Source organism: Nansenia antarctica, assembly GCF_963989245.1.
Source record: "Nansenia antarctica genome assembly, chromosome: 3".
Taxonomy (NCBI): domain Eukaryota; kingdom Metazoa; phylum Chordata; class Actinopteri; order Argentiniformes; family Microstomatidae; genus Nansenia; species Nansenia antarctica.
Window position 1 is genome coordinate 77,878,142 of NC_137688.1, and position 15,035 is coordinate 77,893,176.

At 47.6% G+C, this 15,035-nt stretch overlaps 2 protein-coding genes across 2 annotated transcripts in view; both read left to right on the forward strand.

Annotated features, from left to right (window-relative positions):
• skic2 (SKI2 subunit of superkiller complex) overlaps positions 1-6,373 on the forward strand; it is a gene marked incomplete at its 3' end in the record, with an annotated part of 39,336 nt that extends 32,963 nt beyond the window's left edge. The window contains exons 24-29 of the mRNA XM_080526805.1: positions 86-212; positions 836-1,046; positions 2,733-2,843; positions 3,465-3,683; positions 5,778-5,918; positions 6,173-6,373. Coding sequence (XP_080382931.1) covers positions 86-212; positions 836-1,046; positions 2,733-2,843; positions 3,465-3,683; positions 5,778-5,918; positions 6,173-6,373 — 1,010 coding nt within the window. The remainder of the gene's footprint in view (positions 1-85; positions 213-835; positions 1,047-2,732; positions 2,844-3,464; positions 3,684-5,777; positions 5,919-6,172) is intronic.
• Positions 6,374-8,593: 2,220 nt separating this feature from the next.
• Positions 8,594-13,538, forward strand: prrt1 (proline-rich transmembrane protein 1; the record flags this gene model as incomplete). The annotated part of the gene is made up of 4 exons (XM_080527863.1): positions 8,594-8,612; positions 11,083-11,447; positions 12,307-12,498; positions 13,362-13,538. The coding sequence occupies 4 exons, from the start codon at positions 8,594-8,596 to the stop codon at positions 13,536-13,538; spliced, it is 753 nt and encodes a 250-aa protein (XP_080383989.1).
• Positions 13,539-15,035: the final 1,497 nt, after the last annotated feature.

The following is a 15,035-nucleotide window of genomic DNA, read 5'->3' on the forward strand; positions in this document are numbered from 1 at the left end:
CACACACACACACACACACACACACACACACACACACACACCAGGTGACAGAAGCCCTAACACCCCCTCCTCTGCTGTCCGCCAGGCCCCTGCAGTCACACGGTCCAGAAGCTGAGGCTGCAGGAGGTGTCGGCCATCACCACCACCGTGCTGAAGGTGATCCCCGACAGGATCATAGACAACTACAACAAGAGACAGCAGCCGCGCTTCAGGTGTGTGCGGGGTCTGTGTGTGTGTGTGTGCGGGGTCTGTGTGTGTGTGCGTGTGTGTGTGTGTGTGTGTGTGTGTGCGGGGTCTGTGTGTGTGTGTGTGTGTGTGTGTGTGTGTGTGTGTGTGCGGGGTCTGTGTGTGTGCGTGTGCATATGTCTTACAGCTTTTATAAATGCATCAGTAAACCCACACGACTCGTTTATCTAGGCAACTGAACTGTTGTTTTTTTTGTTTGTTTTTTTCATAAATAAGTAGTTCAAAAACACAATATCTCTCTCTCTTTACCTCCTTTTCTCTTCTCCTCTCCTCTCTTTAAAGTATTTTTTTACCGAGTGGGGCAGTCCCACTCGTATTTTTCTTTTTATTGATAGAGACAGTATAGAATATGACAGGAAGGATGGGTGAGAGAGAGAGAAGGGATGACATGTCCGCAGCCGGAATCGAACCGGGGACCCTGCGGTTACATGGTCGATGCTTAACCCGCTACGCCACCTAAGCGCCCCTTGTTAGTTTTTTTAAATAAGTACTCCAAAAACACGATATAGCTACCTCTCTCTTTACCTCCTTTTCTCCTCTCCTCCTCTATTCGTTCTCCTACCACCCTCTGTCCCTCCCTCCCTCCCAGGCTCGACCCCCCAGGCCAGGCCATCTCCACCGCCACCCAGGAGATTCTACGCGTGGCGGAGAGCCACGCGGGCGGGGTGGTGACCCTTGACCCCGTGAACGACCTCCAGCTGAAGAGCGTGGAGGTGGTGGAGGGCACCTTGCGACTGCGCGTGCTGCAGGACTGCCTCAAAGACTTCACCTGCATCCACTCCCCTACCTTCTCAGAGCAGGTGTGTGTGTGTGTGTGTGTGTGTGTGTGTGTGTGTGTGTGTGTGTGTGTGTGTGTGTGTGTGTGTGTGTGTGTGTGTGTGTGTCTGTGTCTGTGCGTTGTGTGTGTTATACTCAAGTGAGGTCAAACGTTTGTGTTGAACATCTCTTCTTCTCTGTGTCAGTTTGTGTTGAACATCTCTTCTTCTCTGTGTCAGGCTGTGTTCAGAATAGCATACTAGCATACTACTCATACTAGATATGATGTAGATTTTGAGTATGTAGTGCGTTCACACTGTACAGTATGCGAGATTTGAGTATGCGAGAAATTTAGTATGTGAGCAATACTTCCGGGAAAATTGAAGTCTGTTACGATGGACACTTTTGGCATACTAGATCCCCAAAATGCATTTCGCGTCCAGGGTTGCGTCCAGGGTTGCCAGATGGGGCGGGTTACCGCCGAATGGGCTACTTGATTTTGAGGTTATAGAAAGTTTAGGCTGTAAATTGTCAATCCCATCTGGCAATCCTGTGCGCTTTCAGCCTCGTCAAACTGCGTCATACAAACCCGTCATACAGCTGTTGTTTACGTCGTCCGATAGCCTGGGGACCGAAAGCTTGCAATAAACATCGTTTTTTGCACAGATTTGAGTGTGCAGATGCTGCTTTTTTGCACTCTATTTGATACTCTTCAGCTGCAGCGCCCCAGCTAAGTCTGATCACGGATGAGCGGTGGTATTTTCACTATACTGGGAATTAACATGTTGAAATGCATTCTTAGACAAGGCTACGTCGTCATGATTACAAATATGCCACTTGAAATACATGAAATCCAAGTTTATTTGTGTCTTACACACATGTTCACCTAGTATTTGACTGCTTGTAGCCCAATCACGAATGATCCCAGTATTGTAGCTTCAGACGGACAAGTTGGTTGTAGTGCTTGCCCACGATATGTTATTGCTCATATATATTTATTTTAATCATGTTATTTTACCAACTGTTAAGACAACAATATACAGTAGTAAGCTAGTTACTTGAGCTAGCTAAAGATATTGGCCTCCCAAATCATTTTACAACGTGTTGTAATTATGTTACAATATTTCTGTCGAACTCCGTAAGTGAAGGTAAGCAACGTAGGGTGCGTTCGTAAAATCGCTCTGAGAGCGCCGGAGCGCACACTGGGTGCAACGTCATAAAGGGACCAGGTAATTTGATTGGACAAGAGGCATTCCATGAGTGCTGATCAGATTTCCAGGGCGAATTTACGAACGCAGCTAGTGAACAGAAGACGCAAAAAATCGTCAGATCAGATATATAAACGGGTTATTTTGGTAAACTGGACACATTTTGGGAATATATGTGGTTACTTTCTCGCCTGAAAACATATTAAAACTTCATAAAATGACATGTTAACACTTGTAAAGCCAAAATTACATATTTTAGCTAATGGAGGTTTAAATGGAGGTTTAAATTTGCCGCTCCCGGCGAAATGCATTCTGGGAGGCAGTATGCGTACTGTGTAAATGGTCGGCTGGTTTTCGCATACTTATTATGAATTTAGTAGGCAGTATGCAGTATATACTCATTGAGTATGCTAGTATGCAGTATGCTAGTATACCATTCCAAACACAGCCAGAGTTTGTGTTGAACATCTCTTCTTCTTCTCTGTGTCAGTTTGTGTTGAACACCTCTTCTTCTCTGGTCAGTTTGTGCGTGTGCAGGAGAGGATGAGTGTCCAGGAGGACCTGGACAAGCTGCTGTTCCTGGTGTCAGACCAGTCTCTGTCCCTGCTGCCTGAGTACCACCAGAGGATCAAGGTCTGTGTGTTCCTGTCTAACAGCATAGCCAACACAAAACACAACACTGTTCACCTACCTACACACACACACACACACACACACACACACACATACGATGATTGAGCCTATCTCAGTCTGTAAATATATGTTTATTAAGTGATGTTATCCCTGATGTTAGCCCTGTATCTGGTAGTGGTTGATTATGTAATGTCAGTAGTTGTTGCAGCGTGGCTGATATGGCCTGAAGCTAGTGTTGTGAATTTAATTGATTCTTAGTAGATTGAGTAGAACTTAGAAAGCACAAAGAGCTTAAATCAATTGACTCAAATGAGGCCTTTTATTAAGCAAAGTTACATGAGCGCAGAGAGAACGTAGCAGTCAAAAGGACCAGTACGTGGACAGTGTAATAAAGCTGTAACAGCAGTGTTATAACAGTGTAATAATCCCCCCAGGTGCTCCAGCAGCTGCAGTAAGTGGACAGTGTAATAAGGCTGTAATAACAGTGTAATAGCAGTGTAACAACAGTGTAACAGCCCCCAGGTGCTCCAGGAGCTGCAGTACGTGGACAGTGTAATAACAGTGTAATAACAGTGTAATAACAGTGTAATAACAGTGTAATAACAGTGTAATAACCCCCAGGTGCTCCAGGAGCTGCAGTACGTGGACGCGGGCGGGGCGGTGCAGCTGAAGGGCAGGGTGGCGTGTCAGATCAGCAGCCACGAGCTCCTGCTGACGGAGCTGCTGTTTGAGAACGCCCTCAGCCCCCTGGCCCCAGAGGAGAGCGCCGCCCTGCTGGCCTGCCTGGTCTTCACACAGAAGACCCAGGTGGAGCCACACATCACCAGCACGCTGCAGGAGGTAGGCACGGGAGGGGGAGGGAGGGAGTGGGTGGGTAGGAAGGATATAGAGGAGAGAGAGAGGGAGGGAGGGAGTGAGTGGGTAGGATACAGAGGAGAGGGAGACAGAGAGAGAATGGGTGATGGAGAGAGAGAAGAGAGGTAGGCACAGGGGGGTGAGGAGGAGAGAGAGAGTGGGTGGGATACAGAGGAGGGAGGGAGGGAGTGGGTGGGTAGGATACAGAGGAGAGAGGGAGGGAGGGACTGTGGGTAGGTAGGAGAGAGAGACAGAGAGAATGTGTGATGGAGAGAGAGAAGGGGAGAGGGTGTGCCAGGTGGGTGTGTTTGTGTTGATGTGTGTCTGTGAGAGGGCGGGGGGGGGGGGGGGATAGTCAGATAGGTGTGTGTCTGTGTCAGTGAGTGTGTACTGTATGTATGGGCTTTCTTGGGAGGGTGTGCTGTCCACTAGACATGGGGATGTTATTGTGACATGTCCTCTGTATGTTAGGCTGCATTTACACCACTAGACATGGGGATGTTATTGTGACCTGTCCTCTGTATGTTAGGCTGCATTTACACCGCAGGTCCTAATGCCTAGTTCTGAGTTGGTGCCTTTTAAACTATTTTTTTGAACGCCTGCTTACACCTACTTTTTCAAATGACCCATATCTGATACCTGTGCTTACACTGGTAACATTTGTAACGACACGCATGCGTACATCGAAAACGAAAGTAAACAGACAGCCGGGACTTGCAATGGACGCAAACGAGACAGAAATTATAATCCCTTTTATATATATTATAATAGTGAAAATACCACCGCTCATCCGTTATCAGACTTTGTTGAGGTGCTGGAACTGAAGAGTATCAATAGAGTGCAAAATAACAGCATCCGCACACTCAAACACTGTGCAAAAAAACGTAGTTTATTGCGAGCTTTCGGTCATAGACCTTCTTCAGGCATATATATTATAATATAAAGCCATTGCTTTCCGAAGTATGTTTAGAGGTCTGCAAAATATTGCGCACATTTAAGGCGGAGAAGAAAGAGCACTTCACTGTGAAGTGAGTGAAAGTCACGTCAAACGTCATCAAAATGCGAAGACCGTCGTATTTTCAACGACGTGCAAATCAGAATTGAGCCTTATCTGACCTGCCTGCTTAGACCGCAGCCGACATGACACATATCAGATTCCTATCTGATTGAGGCCGAATCGCCTATCTGAATGAGGCCTGAATCGGCTCTGAGAATATCAGATTCAATGTGCTTTTTTACTGCTTACACCTACATTAAGTTACATATCCCATCTGTGTCACATGGGCAAAAACATGAGCAAAAAATCGGAATTGTGTCACTTGGACCTGCGGTGTAAAGCCGGCCTAAATGCAGCCTGATAGAGTGGTGATGCACAGTACTATAAGAATACGGGTGCGTCACACATGTGTTGTGTTAGCTAGCTAGCTAGCCCTGATACATGGAAGTGCTTTAAAGAGGCCTTAAATTTGTGATGACTGTGAGCTGTTTGGCGGGTTCTAGGATGTGCTGGGGAGTGCTCCGGGGAGTGGAGAACACTCTGTGAGAGAGGGAGGCTGAGTCTGTAAGGCGGCTGAGAGAGAACAGGGCATATGTTTGTCCGTGTCTCAGAGTCGTGTATGACTAATATCAGTGGGTGTCCGACTGTCCGCCTCTCTGACCTCTCTCAGTCTCTCTCTCCGTCTGCCTCTCTCCCACTAAGTCTTATTAATTTGCCCTCCTTCTCTCCATCACCCACTCTCTCTCTCTCTCTCTCTCTCTCTCACCCCTCTGTATCCTACTCACCCACTCCCTCTCTCTCTCTCTCTACTTCTCCCCCCCCCCTCCCTCCCTCTCTCTCTCCTTGTCCCCCCCCCCTCTCTCTCTCTCTACTTCTCTCCCCCCCCTCTCTCTCACCCCCTCTCCCTACCTCTCTCTCTCCCCCTCTCCCTCTCTCCCTCCCTCTCTCCCCCCCCACTCCCTCCTCCCTCTCACCCCCTCTCCCTCCCTCTCTCTCTCCCCCTCTCCCTCTCTCCCTCCCTCTCTCCCCCCCCCACTCCCTCCTCCCTCTCCCTCCCTCTCTCTCTCTCTCTCCTCACAAAGGGCATTAATCGAGTGCTGTCCGTGGCCCAGCGCATCGGCGAGCTGCAGAAGGATTGTGGGATAGCGCAGACAGCCGAGGACTTTGTCTCCCAGTTCAAGTTTGGCCTGACGGAGGTGGTGTACTGTTGGGCCAGGGGCATGGTGAGGCTGCACTGCTTTAGAGCCAGGGATGGACGGACGGACAGACAGACAGACACACAGACACACAGACAGACAGACACACAGACAGACAGCTCCTCATAAGACTACAGTCAGAGCTCTGACAGCACTGTGTTGATGATGTGATGTGTGTCCTGTCCTCTCCTCTCCTCTCCTCCCCTCCCCTCTTCTCCACTCCCCTCTCCTCCCCTCCTCTCCTCCTCTCCTGTCCTGCCCTCCCCTCCCCTCCTCCCCAGCCCTTTGCAGAGATCGCCCAGCTGACGGACGTGCAGGAGGGCACGGTGGTCCGCTGCATCCAGAGGCTGGACGAGGTGCTGAAGGAGGTCCGGCAGGCCGCCCGCATCGTAGGAGACTCGGTCCTGGGCAGCAAGATGGAGAGGGCCTCTCTGGCCATCCGCAGGGACATAGTCTTCACCGCCTCGCTCTACACACACTGAGGGAGGGACGGAGGGAGGAAGGGAGGGAGGGACGGAGGGAGGGAGGGTGTGTGTATGGCCTGGCCATCCGCAGGGAAATTGTCTTCACCGCCTCGCTCTACACACACAGAGAGAGAGAGGGAGGGAGGGAAGGGGGGAGGGAGGGGGGGTGTGTAGTGATTGTACAGAATGGAGTAGTGTGTGTGCCAAGGTGCCTGAGCTAAGTGCTTCTTTGTACTTGACTCTGTGTGTGTCTCTGTGTGTGTTTGTCTCTCTGTGTCTGTGTGTCTGTCTCTGTGTGTGTGTGTGCGTCTCTGTCTGTGTCTGTCTCTCTGTGTCTGTGTGTCTGTGTCTCTGTCTCTGTCTCTGTCTCTGTCTCTGTCTGTCTCTGTCTCTGTCTCTGTCTCTCTCTCTCTCTCTGTCTCTGTGTGTGTTTGTCTCTCTGTGTCTGTGTGTCTGTCTCTGTGTGTGTGTGTGTCTGTCTCTGTCTGTCTCTGTCTCTGTCTCTGTCTCTCTCTCTCTCTCTCTGTCTGTCTCTGTGTGTGTCTGTCTCTCTCTCTGTCTCTGTGTGTGTCTGTCTCTCTCTCTGTCTCTGTGTGTGCGTGCGTGCGTCTCTGTGTGTGTCTCTGTCTGTGTCTGTCTCTGCGCCTGCGTGTGTGAAAAGGATGTAAATAGGCCTACAGTTGTTTACATGAGGGTCCTGATGGAATTCCTGGGAATGGAACGCACTTACAAATCTGACCAGTAGTGATTATAAGAATTGACATGAAATACCGTTTGTAACTTATTGTACTGTAATAAAATCCTGCTGTATACCAACACTGTCATTTCCAACCCAACTGTGTGACGTGATGATGGCCAGAGTGTTGGAGGAAAACTCAATAATAATAATTTTAAATAACAATTATAATAATACTGGGACATCCCAATGACACAGTACAGTATAGGAGGGAGGTAGTGGTGGTCTAGTGGATAGTGAGTTGGACTTGTGATCGGAAGGTTGTGAGTTCAAATCCCGCCTGAAACCACACCACTACTAGTGTGCCCTTGAGTAAGGCACTTAGCCCTCAGTTACTCCAGGGGGAATGTCCCTGTAATTCGTAATTGTAAATCGCTTTGGATTAAAAGCGTCTGCTAAATGGCAAAATTAATTAATTAAAATTGTATAGGCAAGGCAAGTTTATTTGTACAGCACGTGTCATACAACAGGGGCAATTCAAAGTGCTTCACATACATTATGTAAAAATACAGCAAGAGCAGCATAGTAAGAAAATAACAATTACAATGAATAAAAGCAAATATAGGAAGTAAATAGATAAAACATTTAATAAGACAATAGTTAATGGGGAAAAGCCATTGATAGAAGTGTTTGTGTTTAATCATGGTGCAAAACATGAAGGTTTTTAGCTTAGGTTTAAGTATTTTAAGGGTTTGGGCCTGTTTGATTTCTTCAGGGAGTTTGTTCCAGGAGCATGCAGCAGCGTGACTGAAAGCTGCTGCACCGTGTTTTGTACACAGTTGCAAAGCCTGATATGCTATGACAATAATAATTAATAAAAACAAAATGACTTCTCTCTCTAGCCATGCAACTCGGAGCCAATCCGTCTAATCTAAATAATAATAATAATAATAACTTGTATTAAAGCCTTGGTCGTTTCCAGCCAGTTGTTCCACATCGGTAGTATTTGACAACAGCTGATTCTCTCTAGAGTTCATTCGTGGAGAGCAAAATTGTCAGATATTTGACGTCATGCCAAATAGACAAATTCCAATGTCGGTCGTCTCTTCTGAAAGGTTTGATCATGTCGGATGTTCCACTCCGGCTGCTGCATGTGTGTTTCCTAGCTTGTCTGTCTCTTTAAGATAACGGTATCTGTGTGTCTGATGAATTCAATGTAACGCGATGCGTTAGTGATGCGTTAGTGGAGAAGCCCATGTCCCACTGTCGCGGTGGATCGGACCAGCTGAGCGTCAAAAAAACAGAAACGCTCATTCCCACCTCCCTAAAGTCATTACGATCTGATCTGATCCACTACGAGAAAGTTGTTGTTCGGTTTCATGGCTCATGCAACGGATGCTGGAATAAAAGAAAAGATGGGTTATAATTAGCCCGAAGAAGAAAAATAACTCCATCATCATTGTCTAATCAGGGAGAGGATTTACACCAAGTCACACGGATCGTGGAAGAATATTAACACTACAGGGGATTATTATCGCGATCCAATATTGGACTATTACGAAATGTCGTCTGAAAAACACGGTAAGGTTTCCCTCTGGGTTTCGGTGCGTCTTTCTGTCTCAGCTGTAATTGATAATTGAGCCAATTCTCCCCCATCCCCCCCACTGTCTAACGTTTGCGTGTGATATCATTCGGAATAAATAAAGTGTTGCCATGGCATGTTTTGCTTTTTGTGGTGCATGATTGTCCCAGTTGTTATTATACAGTGACGCAGAATAGCCGATCTATCCTCGCATCTTCTATTATTTCCCCATGTCAATATCCGCCAAAGCCATCCTGCTCTCTGGATCTGCGCTGTATCCACAGGCCCTCTCTGGATGTGTGTGTGTGTGTGTGTGTGTGTGTGTGTGTGTGTATCTGGATGTGTGTGTGTGTGTGTATCTGGATGTGTGTGTGTGTGTGTGTGTGTGTGTATGTGTGTGTATCTGGATGTGTGTATCTGGATGCGTGTGTGTGTTTGATGCTTTTCTCTTTTCTCTTTTCTCTGTTTCCTCCATCATGGGCGCGTTTAAAGGTCCTCTTAATGTCTACAGAGAAATAACAGGAGGCGTGCGTCTGTGTGTGTGTGTGTGTGTGTGTGTGTGTGTGCGCGCGCGCTTGTGTAATGATGGTATAAATAATGCAGTACAATTTGCTTCATTCCTCTCTTTATATACCTCCCTGTTGGATTCACTGTATCCCTGTGTCCAGGAGGTTACCAAGGTAAGCGCCATGTCTCTGAGTGTGCGCTTCTCTCTCTCTCTCCCCCTCCCATTGTGATTGAGTTGTGTCTGGGGGGGTCAGGGGGGTCCATGTTTCCTCTCTCTCTCTCTCTGTGTCTCTGTCTCTCTCTCTCTGTCTCTCTCCTTCTCTGTGTGTCTCTCTCTCTCTCTCCTTCTCTGTGTGTCTGTGTCTCTTTGTCTCTGTGTGTCTCTCTCTCTCTCTCTGTGTGTGTCTCTCTCTCTCCCTCCCATTGTGATTGAGTTGTGTCTGGGGGGTGTCAGGGGGTCCATGTTTCCTGACCCTGCACATAAACACCTGGCCTCAGTGAAGTTCACCCGACCACGAGTAGATCTGTGCATTCTTTTATGCACTCATGAACATCGGAATGCTGTATTCCTAAAGGGAGTGGGAGATGAGCAGCATTTTTCCATTGGAGAGATGGACAACAGATCTAGAGGCTTGACTCCTACTCAGGAATTGGTTCATCTTGATTATGGGTTAGGGTTAGGTATTCCCAGAAGAATCAAAAATCATAACTAGCCTTTAATGCATTAAACACCACAAGGAAACTTTGAATGATCAAACACTATGTATTAGCTTTGATGAGTGTCAAGTGAATCTTTGATCAGTGTGTAGGGTCATAAAGGGTCAGGGTTAGGTGTGTGTGGTATGTGGTTGGCCAGGACAACGTGTATGTACTGTACTTACTGTACCTTGTATGTGGAACACTAATAACAGACATGGGGAAAGGTTCACTGCCAGTTGGATTGGACTAACGTGTGTACTCTTATGGCGCTTTTCCACTATCGGGCCCGGCTCGGCTCGGCTCAGCTCGGGTCGACCCAGGCTAGCCCTGTAGTGGAAAAGCACCATTAATGACAGGTCGTCTGACGACGTGGTGGATACACAACGCCTTTACGTTTACTACTCCTGTCCTCTCTGTCACAAAAGGCACATAATAATGCATGGCTCATCCATGTGAGGTCTGGTCCCTTGTAGCACATCCATGTGCCCTTTAAAGGTGTGGGCTTGTGTGACAGCGCCATCCACGCTGTTGTGTTAGCTGTTAGCTGTTAGCTCCTCCCACTCTATCTGTCTGAGAGGTCTAAAGTCTAGTGCTGACAGTGGTAGTGGCTTATGTAATTCCTGTCACCAACCACATCTCTTCACTCCCTCTCTCTCCCTCTCTCTCTCTCCCTCTCTCTCTCCCTCTCTCTCTCTCTCTCTCTCTCTCCCTCTCTCTCCCTCTCTCTCTCCCTCTCTCTCCCTCTCTCTCTCTCTCTCCCACCCTCTCTATCTATCTATCTCTCTCCCTCTCTCACCCTCTCTTTCTCTCTCTCTCTCTATGAATAGTTTCTACAGTGAACATGGTATCGTGCATGCCATTGTGATTGTTAGCATGCTGTGTTCAAAGCCATTGGCTTATTCCTCTGAGATGTATTCGATATCGTTTATGAGCAACAGGCTTTAATGTGGTCTGCGGTTGTGCCCGTGTTAAGTGAGCAGGGACCGAATGTCAAAGATAGATAGTTCGATCATGTTTCTGCCTCCCCCCTCTCTTCCTCTCTCTCTCTGTTTCTCTCTATCTCTCTCCCTCTCTCCCTCTCCCTCTCCCTCTCTCTCTCTCTCCCTCCCTCTCCCTCTCCGTCTCCCTCTCTCTCTCTCACTCTCTCTGTTCCTATCCCTCTCCCTCTCCCTCACCCCTCTCTTCCTCTCCCTCTCTCCCTCCCTCTCTCTCTCCCCCTACCCTCTCTCTCTCCCTCTCTCTTCCACTCTCTCTCCATCTCAGGTCTGGATGACCCAGGACGTCAGCCCATGTCCCAGCCTATGACCCAGATGCAGCCTCCTCCATACCACCACGGGGCCCAGGACCCCAACAACATGCCCCAGCAGCACCCCACCATGCAGGGCTGCGGCCCCCAGCCCAACTACCCCCCTCCGCCCCCGCCCCCGGGCTCCGAGGGCTACCTCCAGGAGACCCAGTTCCACTGCGGCCCCCTGGGGCCCCACGGAGCCCCCCAGGGCTACACGGTCCAGACTCAGGGCCCGGGAGGGACCGTCCCCCACCCCCCCGTAGGGTACCTTCACCCGGCGTACCCCCTCCAGCTGCAGCCCTGCACCGCCTACGTGCCTGTGTACCCCATCGGGGCCTCGGTGGGTCTCAAGTTTTCAAGTTTTATTGTTACGTCAGTAAGGTCCTGTGCCCTGGGCAAGTGCCCCGTTGCCCTAATGGTTAATCCGGCCTTGTACGTCACATTACACAGGGGCGGCTGTGGCGCAGGAGGTAGAGCCGCCGTCTAATGATCGCAAGGTCGGCATATTACCTGCACTTATATAGCGCCTTTATCCAAAGAGCTTTACAACGGCCTCTCATTCACCCATTCACACACACATTCACACACCAATGGCGGCCAAGCTACCATGCAAGGCGCCGGCCTGCTCACTGGGAGCAATTTGGGGCTCAGTGTCTTGCCCAAGGACACTTCGACATGTGGCCAGCCGGGGCTCGAACCGCCGATCTGCCAACCTTGCTTACAGCAACATGTAGGAGAGTCACAGCACAGACAGTTGTGAGGTTGGAAAAAACTGCTGTCATAGGAACCCCCTTGTGATTTAAAAAAAAATGAATAATTCTTCCTTCCTCAAGCATTTTGACTGCGATGGCCTCTGGCCTCGAGCATAGATTAACTTTTTATTGGACAGATGATTCACTTACTTCAGACAAATGTATTTGTTGTAAAGTCGCTTTGGGATAAAGGCCGTCTGCTAAAATACTAAATACCAAAAATGTAAATGTAATACACTGCCAGTTTACATTAGGGATGCAACCTCAGCACACATGTTCAAGTCAAGACTAAAAACCTCGTTTTTGTTCTAGTCAAGACTAGAAAATAATGAAACGATGATTCTATAATGATTGGAGCACTTTCCTGCTTTTCGTTTGCAGGAAAAGCGCTATACAAATAAAGGTTATTATTATTATAATGTAAATGCCCTCCCTCTCCGTTACCAGGGGCCACCCTACCTGACCGGGGGTGGGGGCCACCCAGGGATGCCCCAGGGGCAGATGGCCATGCAGATGCCCCCTGGCATCGCCCTCATGGAGCCTCGGCGCCCGCCACACGACTACCTTCCCATCGCCGTGCTCACCACGGTCTGCTGCTTCTGGCCCACGGGGATCATCGCCATCATCAAAGCGGTACAGGTGAGTGTCGGCAGGTTTATCTGCCTTACTGTGGCTGCTGTGTGGGCCCAGGCTAGAACATCGTTGCACAATAGCCAACCTTATGTCATTGCGGAATTGTTTTACAAGAGGCTAAAATTGATTTTAGCTCGCGGCTTTGCTCCAATGTGATTTGAGTTGAGTCGAGCTGACAAGGCCACAGGCCCTGCGCGGGCATCATCTATTATTATGACTGGTTACGGCTGATAAAAGAGGGTTTTTGTGGCTTCTTCTTGTGTTATACTGCTGTGAAAGTCTTGCTTTCCCGTTTCTGTCTCTCTCTCTCTTTCTCCCCTTCTCTACGTGTCTCTCTCACTCTTTCTCCTTCTCTCTCTCTGTGTCTCTCTCTCTCTTCCTGTGTCTCTGTCTCTCTCTCTCCTTCTCTATGAGTCTCTCTCACTCTTTCTCCTCTCTCTTTCTGTCTCTCTCTCTCTGTGTCTGTCTCTCTCTCCTTCTCTACGTGTCTCTGTCTCTCTCTCTCTCTCTCTCTCTCTCTCTGTGTCTCTCCTTCTCTACGTGTCTCTGTCTGTCTCTCTCTCTATCTCTCTTTGTGTGTCTCTCTCTCTCTCTGTGTGTGTCTCTGTCTCTCTGTCTCTCTCTCTCTGTCTCTCTCTCTCTCTCTCTCTCTGTGTGTGTGTGTCTCTGTCTCTCTGTCTCTCTCCTTCTCTGTGTGTGTCTCTCTCTCTCTCCTTCTCTATGTGTCTCTCTCTCTCTCTGTGTGTGTGTGTCTCTCTCTCTCTCTACATGTGTCTCTCTCTCTCTCTCTGTCTCTCTCTCTCCGTGTCTCTCTCTCTCTCTCTCTCTCTGTCCCTCTCTCTCTGTGTCTCCCTCTCTCTCTTCCCCAGGTGCGTACGGCGGTGTCCAGAGGGGACATGGTGACGGCAGAGATCGCCTCCCGCGAGGCTCGCAACTTCTCCTTCATCAGCCTGGCGGTCGGGATCGCCTCCATCGTCCTGTGCACCATCCTCACCGTGGTGGTCATCATCGCCTCGCAGCACCACGACGACGACTGGGAACCATAGAAACCACGCCGGGAGGAATTATGGGATACATCGCTGCTTTTTGGTGGAGAATAACAGGCACTAAAATGCACTCACTTACTACTAATACTGCTACACTGGGGGATGTGTTGTTCACCCTGTGTACTGTACATATAGTTCTGAACTGACCTACTGACCACTTTAACTGGCGGACAACCGATTACAGATAATATTTAAATGTAAAATGCAGATAGCCATCAGTGTAGGGCCAATATACTGTTACTACTATAACCTATTCCACCCAAATGAGGACTTGGAACGTACGAAAGGTACGTACTGGATGTGAGATAGACATCAAGTATTCGATTGATTTAGTGATTTACTTTAGGGATGTACGTTAATCTAACGAGACAGAATCAGAATTAGAATTCTTCTTTTTCTTCTTAAGACCATCATGAGGTCTTTTTAAGCTTTCATAAAACTGCCAAATAGATCACAAATGTCATTGTAGACATTATTGAAGTATTATTTCAAGGAGGTATTTTTTGATCACGTTCAGTTTTGACATATACATGATCCTAGCGATCATTTGTAGTTTTTTAATCTAATGATACAGAGATATATGCCCACTAGCTTCTTTTTTAATTATTATTTGTATAGATTTACAGAATAGCGTTAACTACACTTATATAACAGACTGCCAAACCAATGTACAGAACATAAGAAGGGACAGATGATTCATACACAGTATTCATGTGAGAAGCAAATGAAGATGACAACACCACTCCGTGTTACTGATTTTTCACCTTTTTAGGGATCAGTTTTGACTATTTTAGGATTGGATAACATGTGTGTGTACGGTTTCACTTTATTTATTTATTTATTTGGTATATGCCATAATGTAATTATTTTCCAGAAATTGCAACATTCCGTAGCAATGAGCAGTCATTATTGACATTGACAGTTGTTTGCGTAACCTATAACACCTTGAAACTTGCTGAAATGTCATAGTTTCTGTGATGATGTACACGTACGTTGCAGCTCTGAGATAACAGCAGCTAACATGCTTTACTTCTTTCACCATGGTTAATATCAGTCAGGCTTCGAACGGAATAGTTTTTTAGCACTTCAGGAGAAGGTTCTGGAAAAAGACACCTCTAGTACCAAAATAGCTCGCCTGCTTGAAGTGGTTGACACATTTCATAAATGTCATCAATGGAGTAAACTATACTGCAGTACAAAGAGAATAAAAACACACAGAGAGAGAGAAAGTACTGGGACTCAATATTCACAATAATTCATATTGATAGCTTGATAGTGCACTTTGGTTCACATTTTTAAGTTGGTATAGATATGGATAGATATGGGTAGATATGGATAGATATGGATAGATATGGGTAGATATGGGTAGATATGGATAGATATGGATAGTACGGAATGCCGTCACGGTGTGTGTATATCTCTCTGGTTTTCTCAGTGACAACCTTATAGAGTAAATTGACATTTAAGCACATATTCGTCTGCCTCCTATAGTTGCTT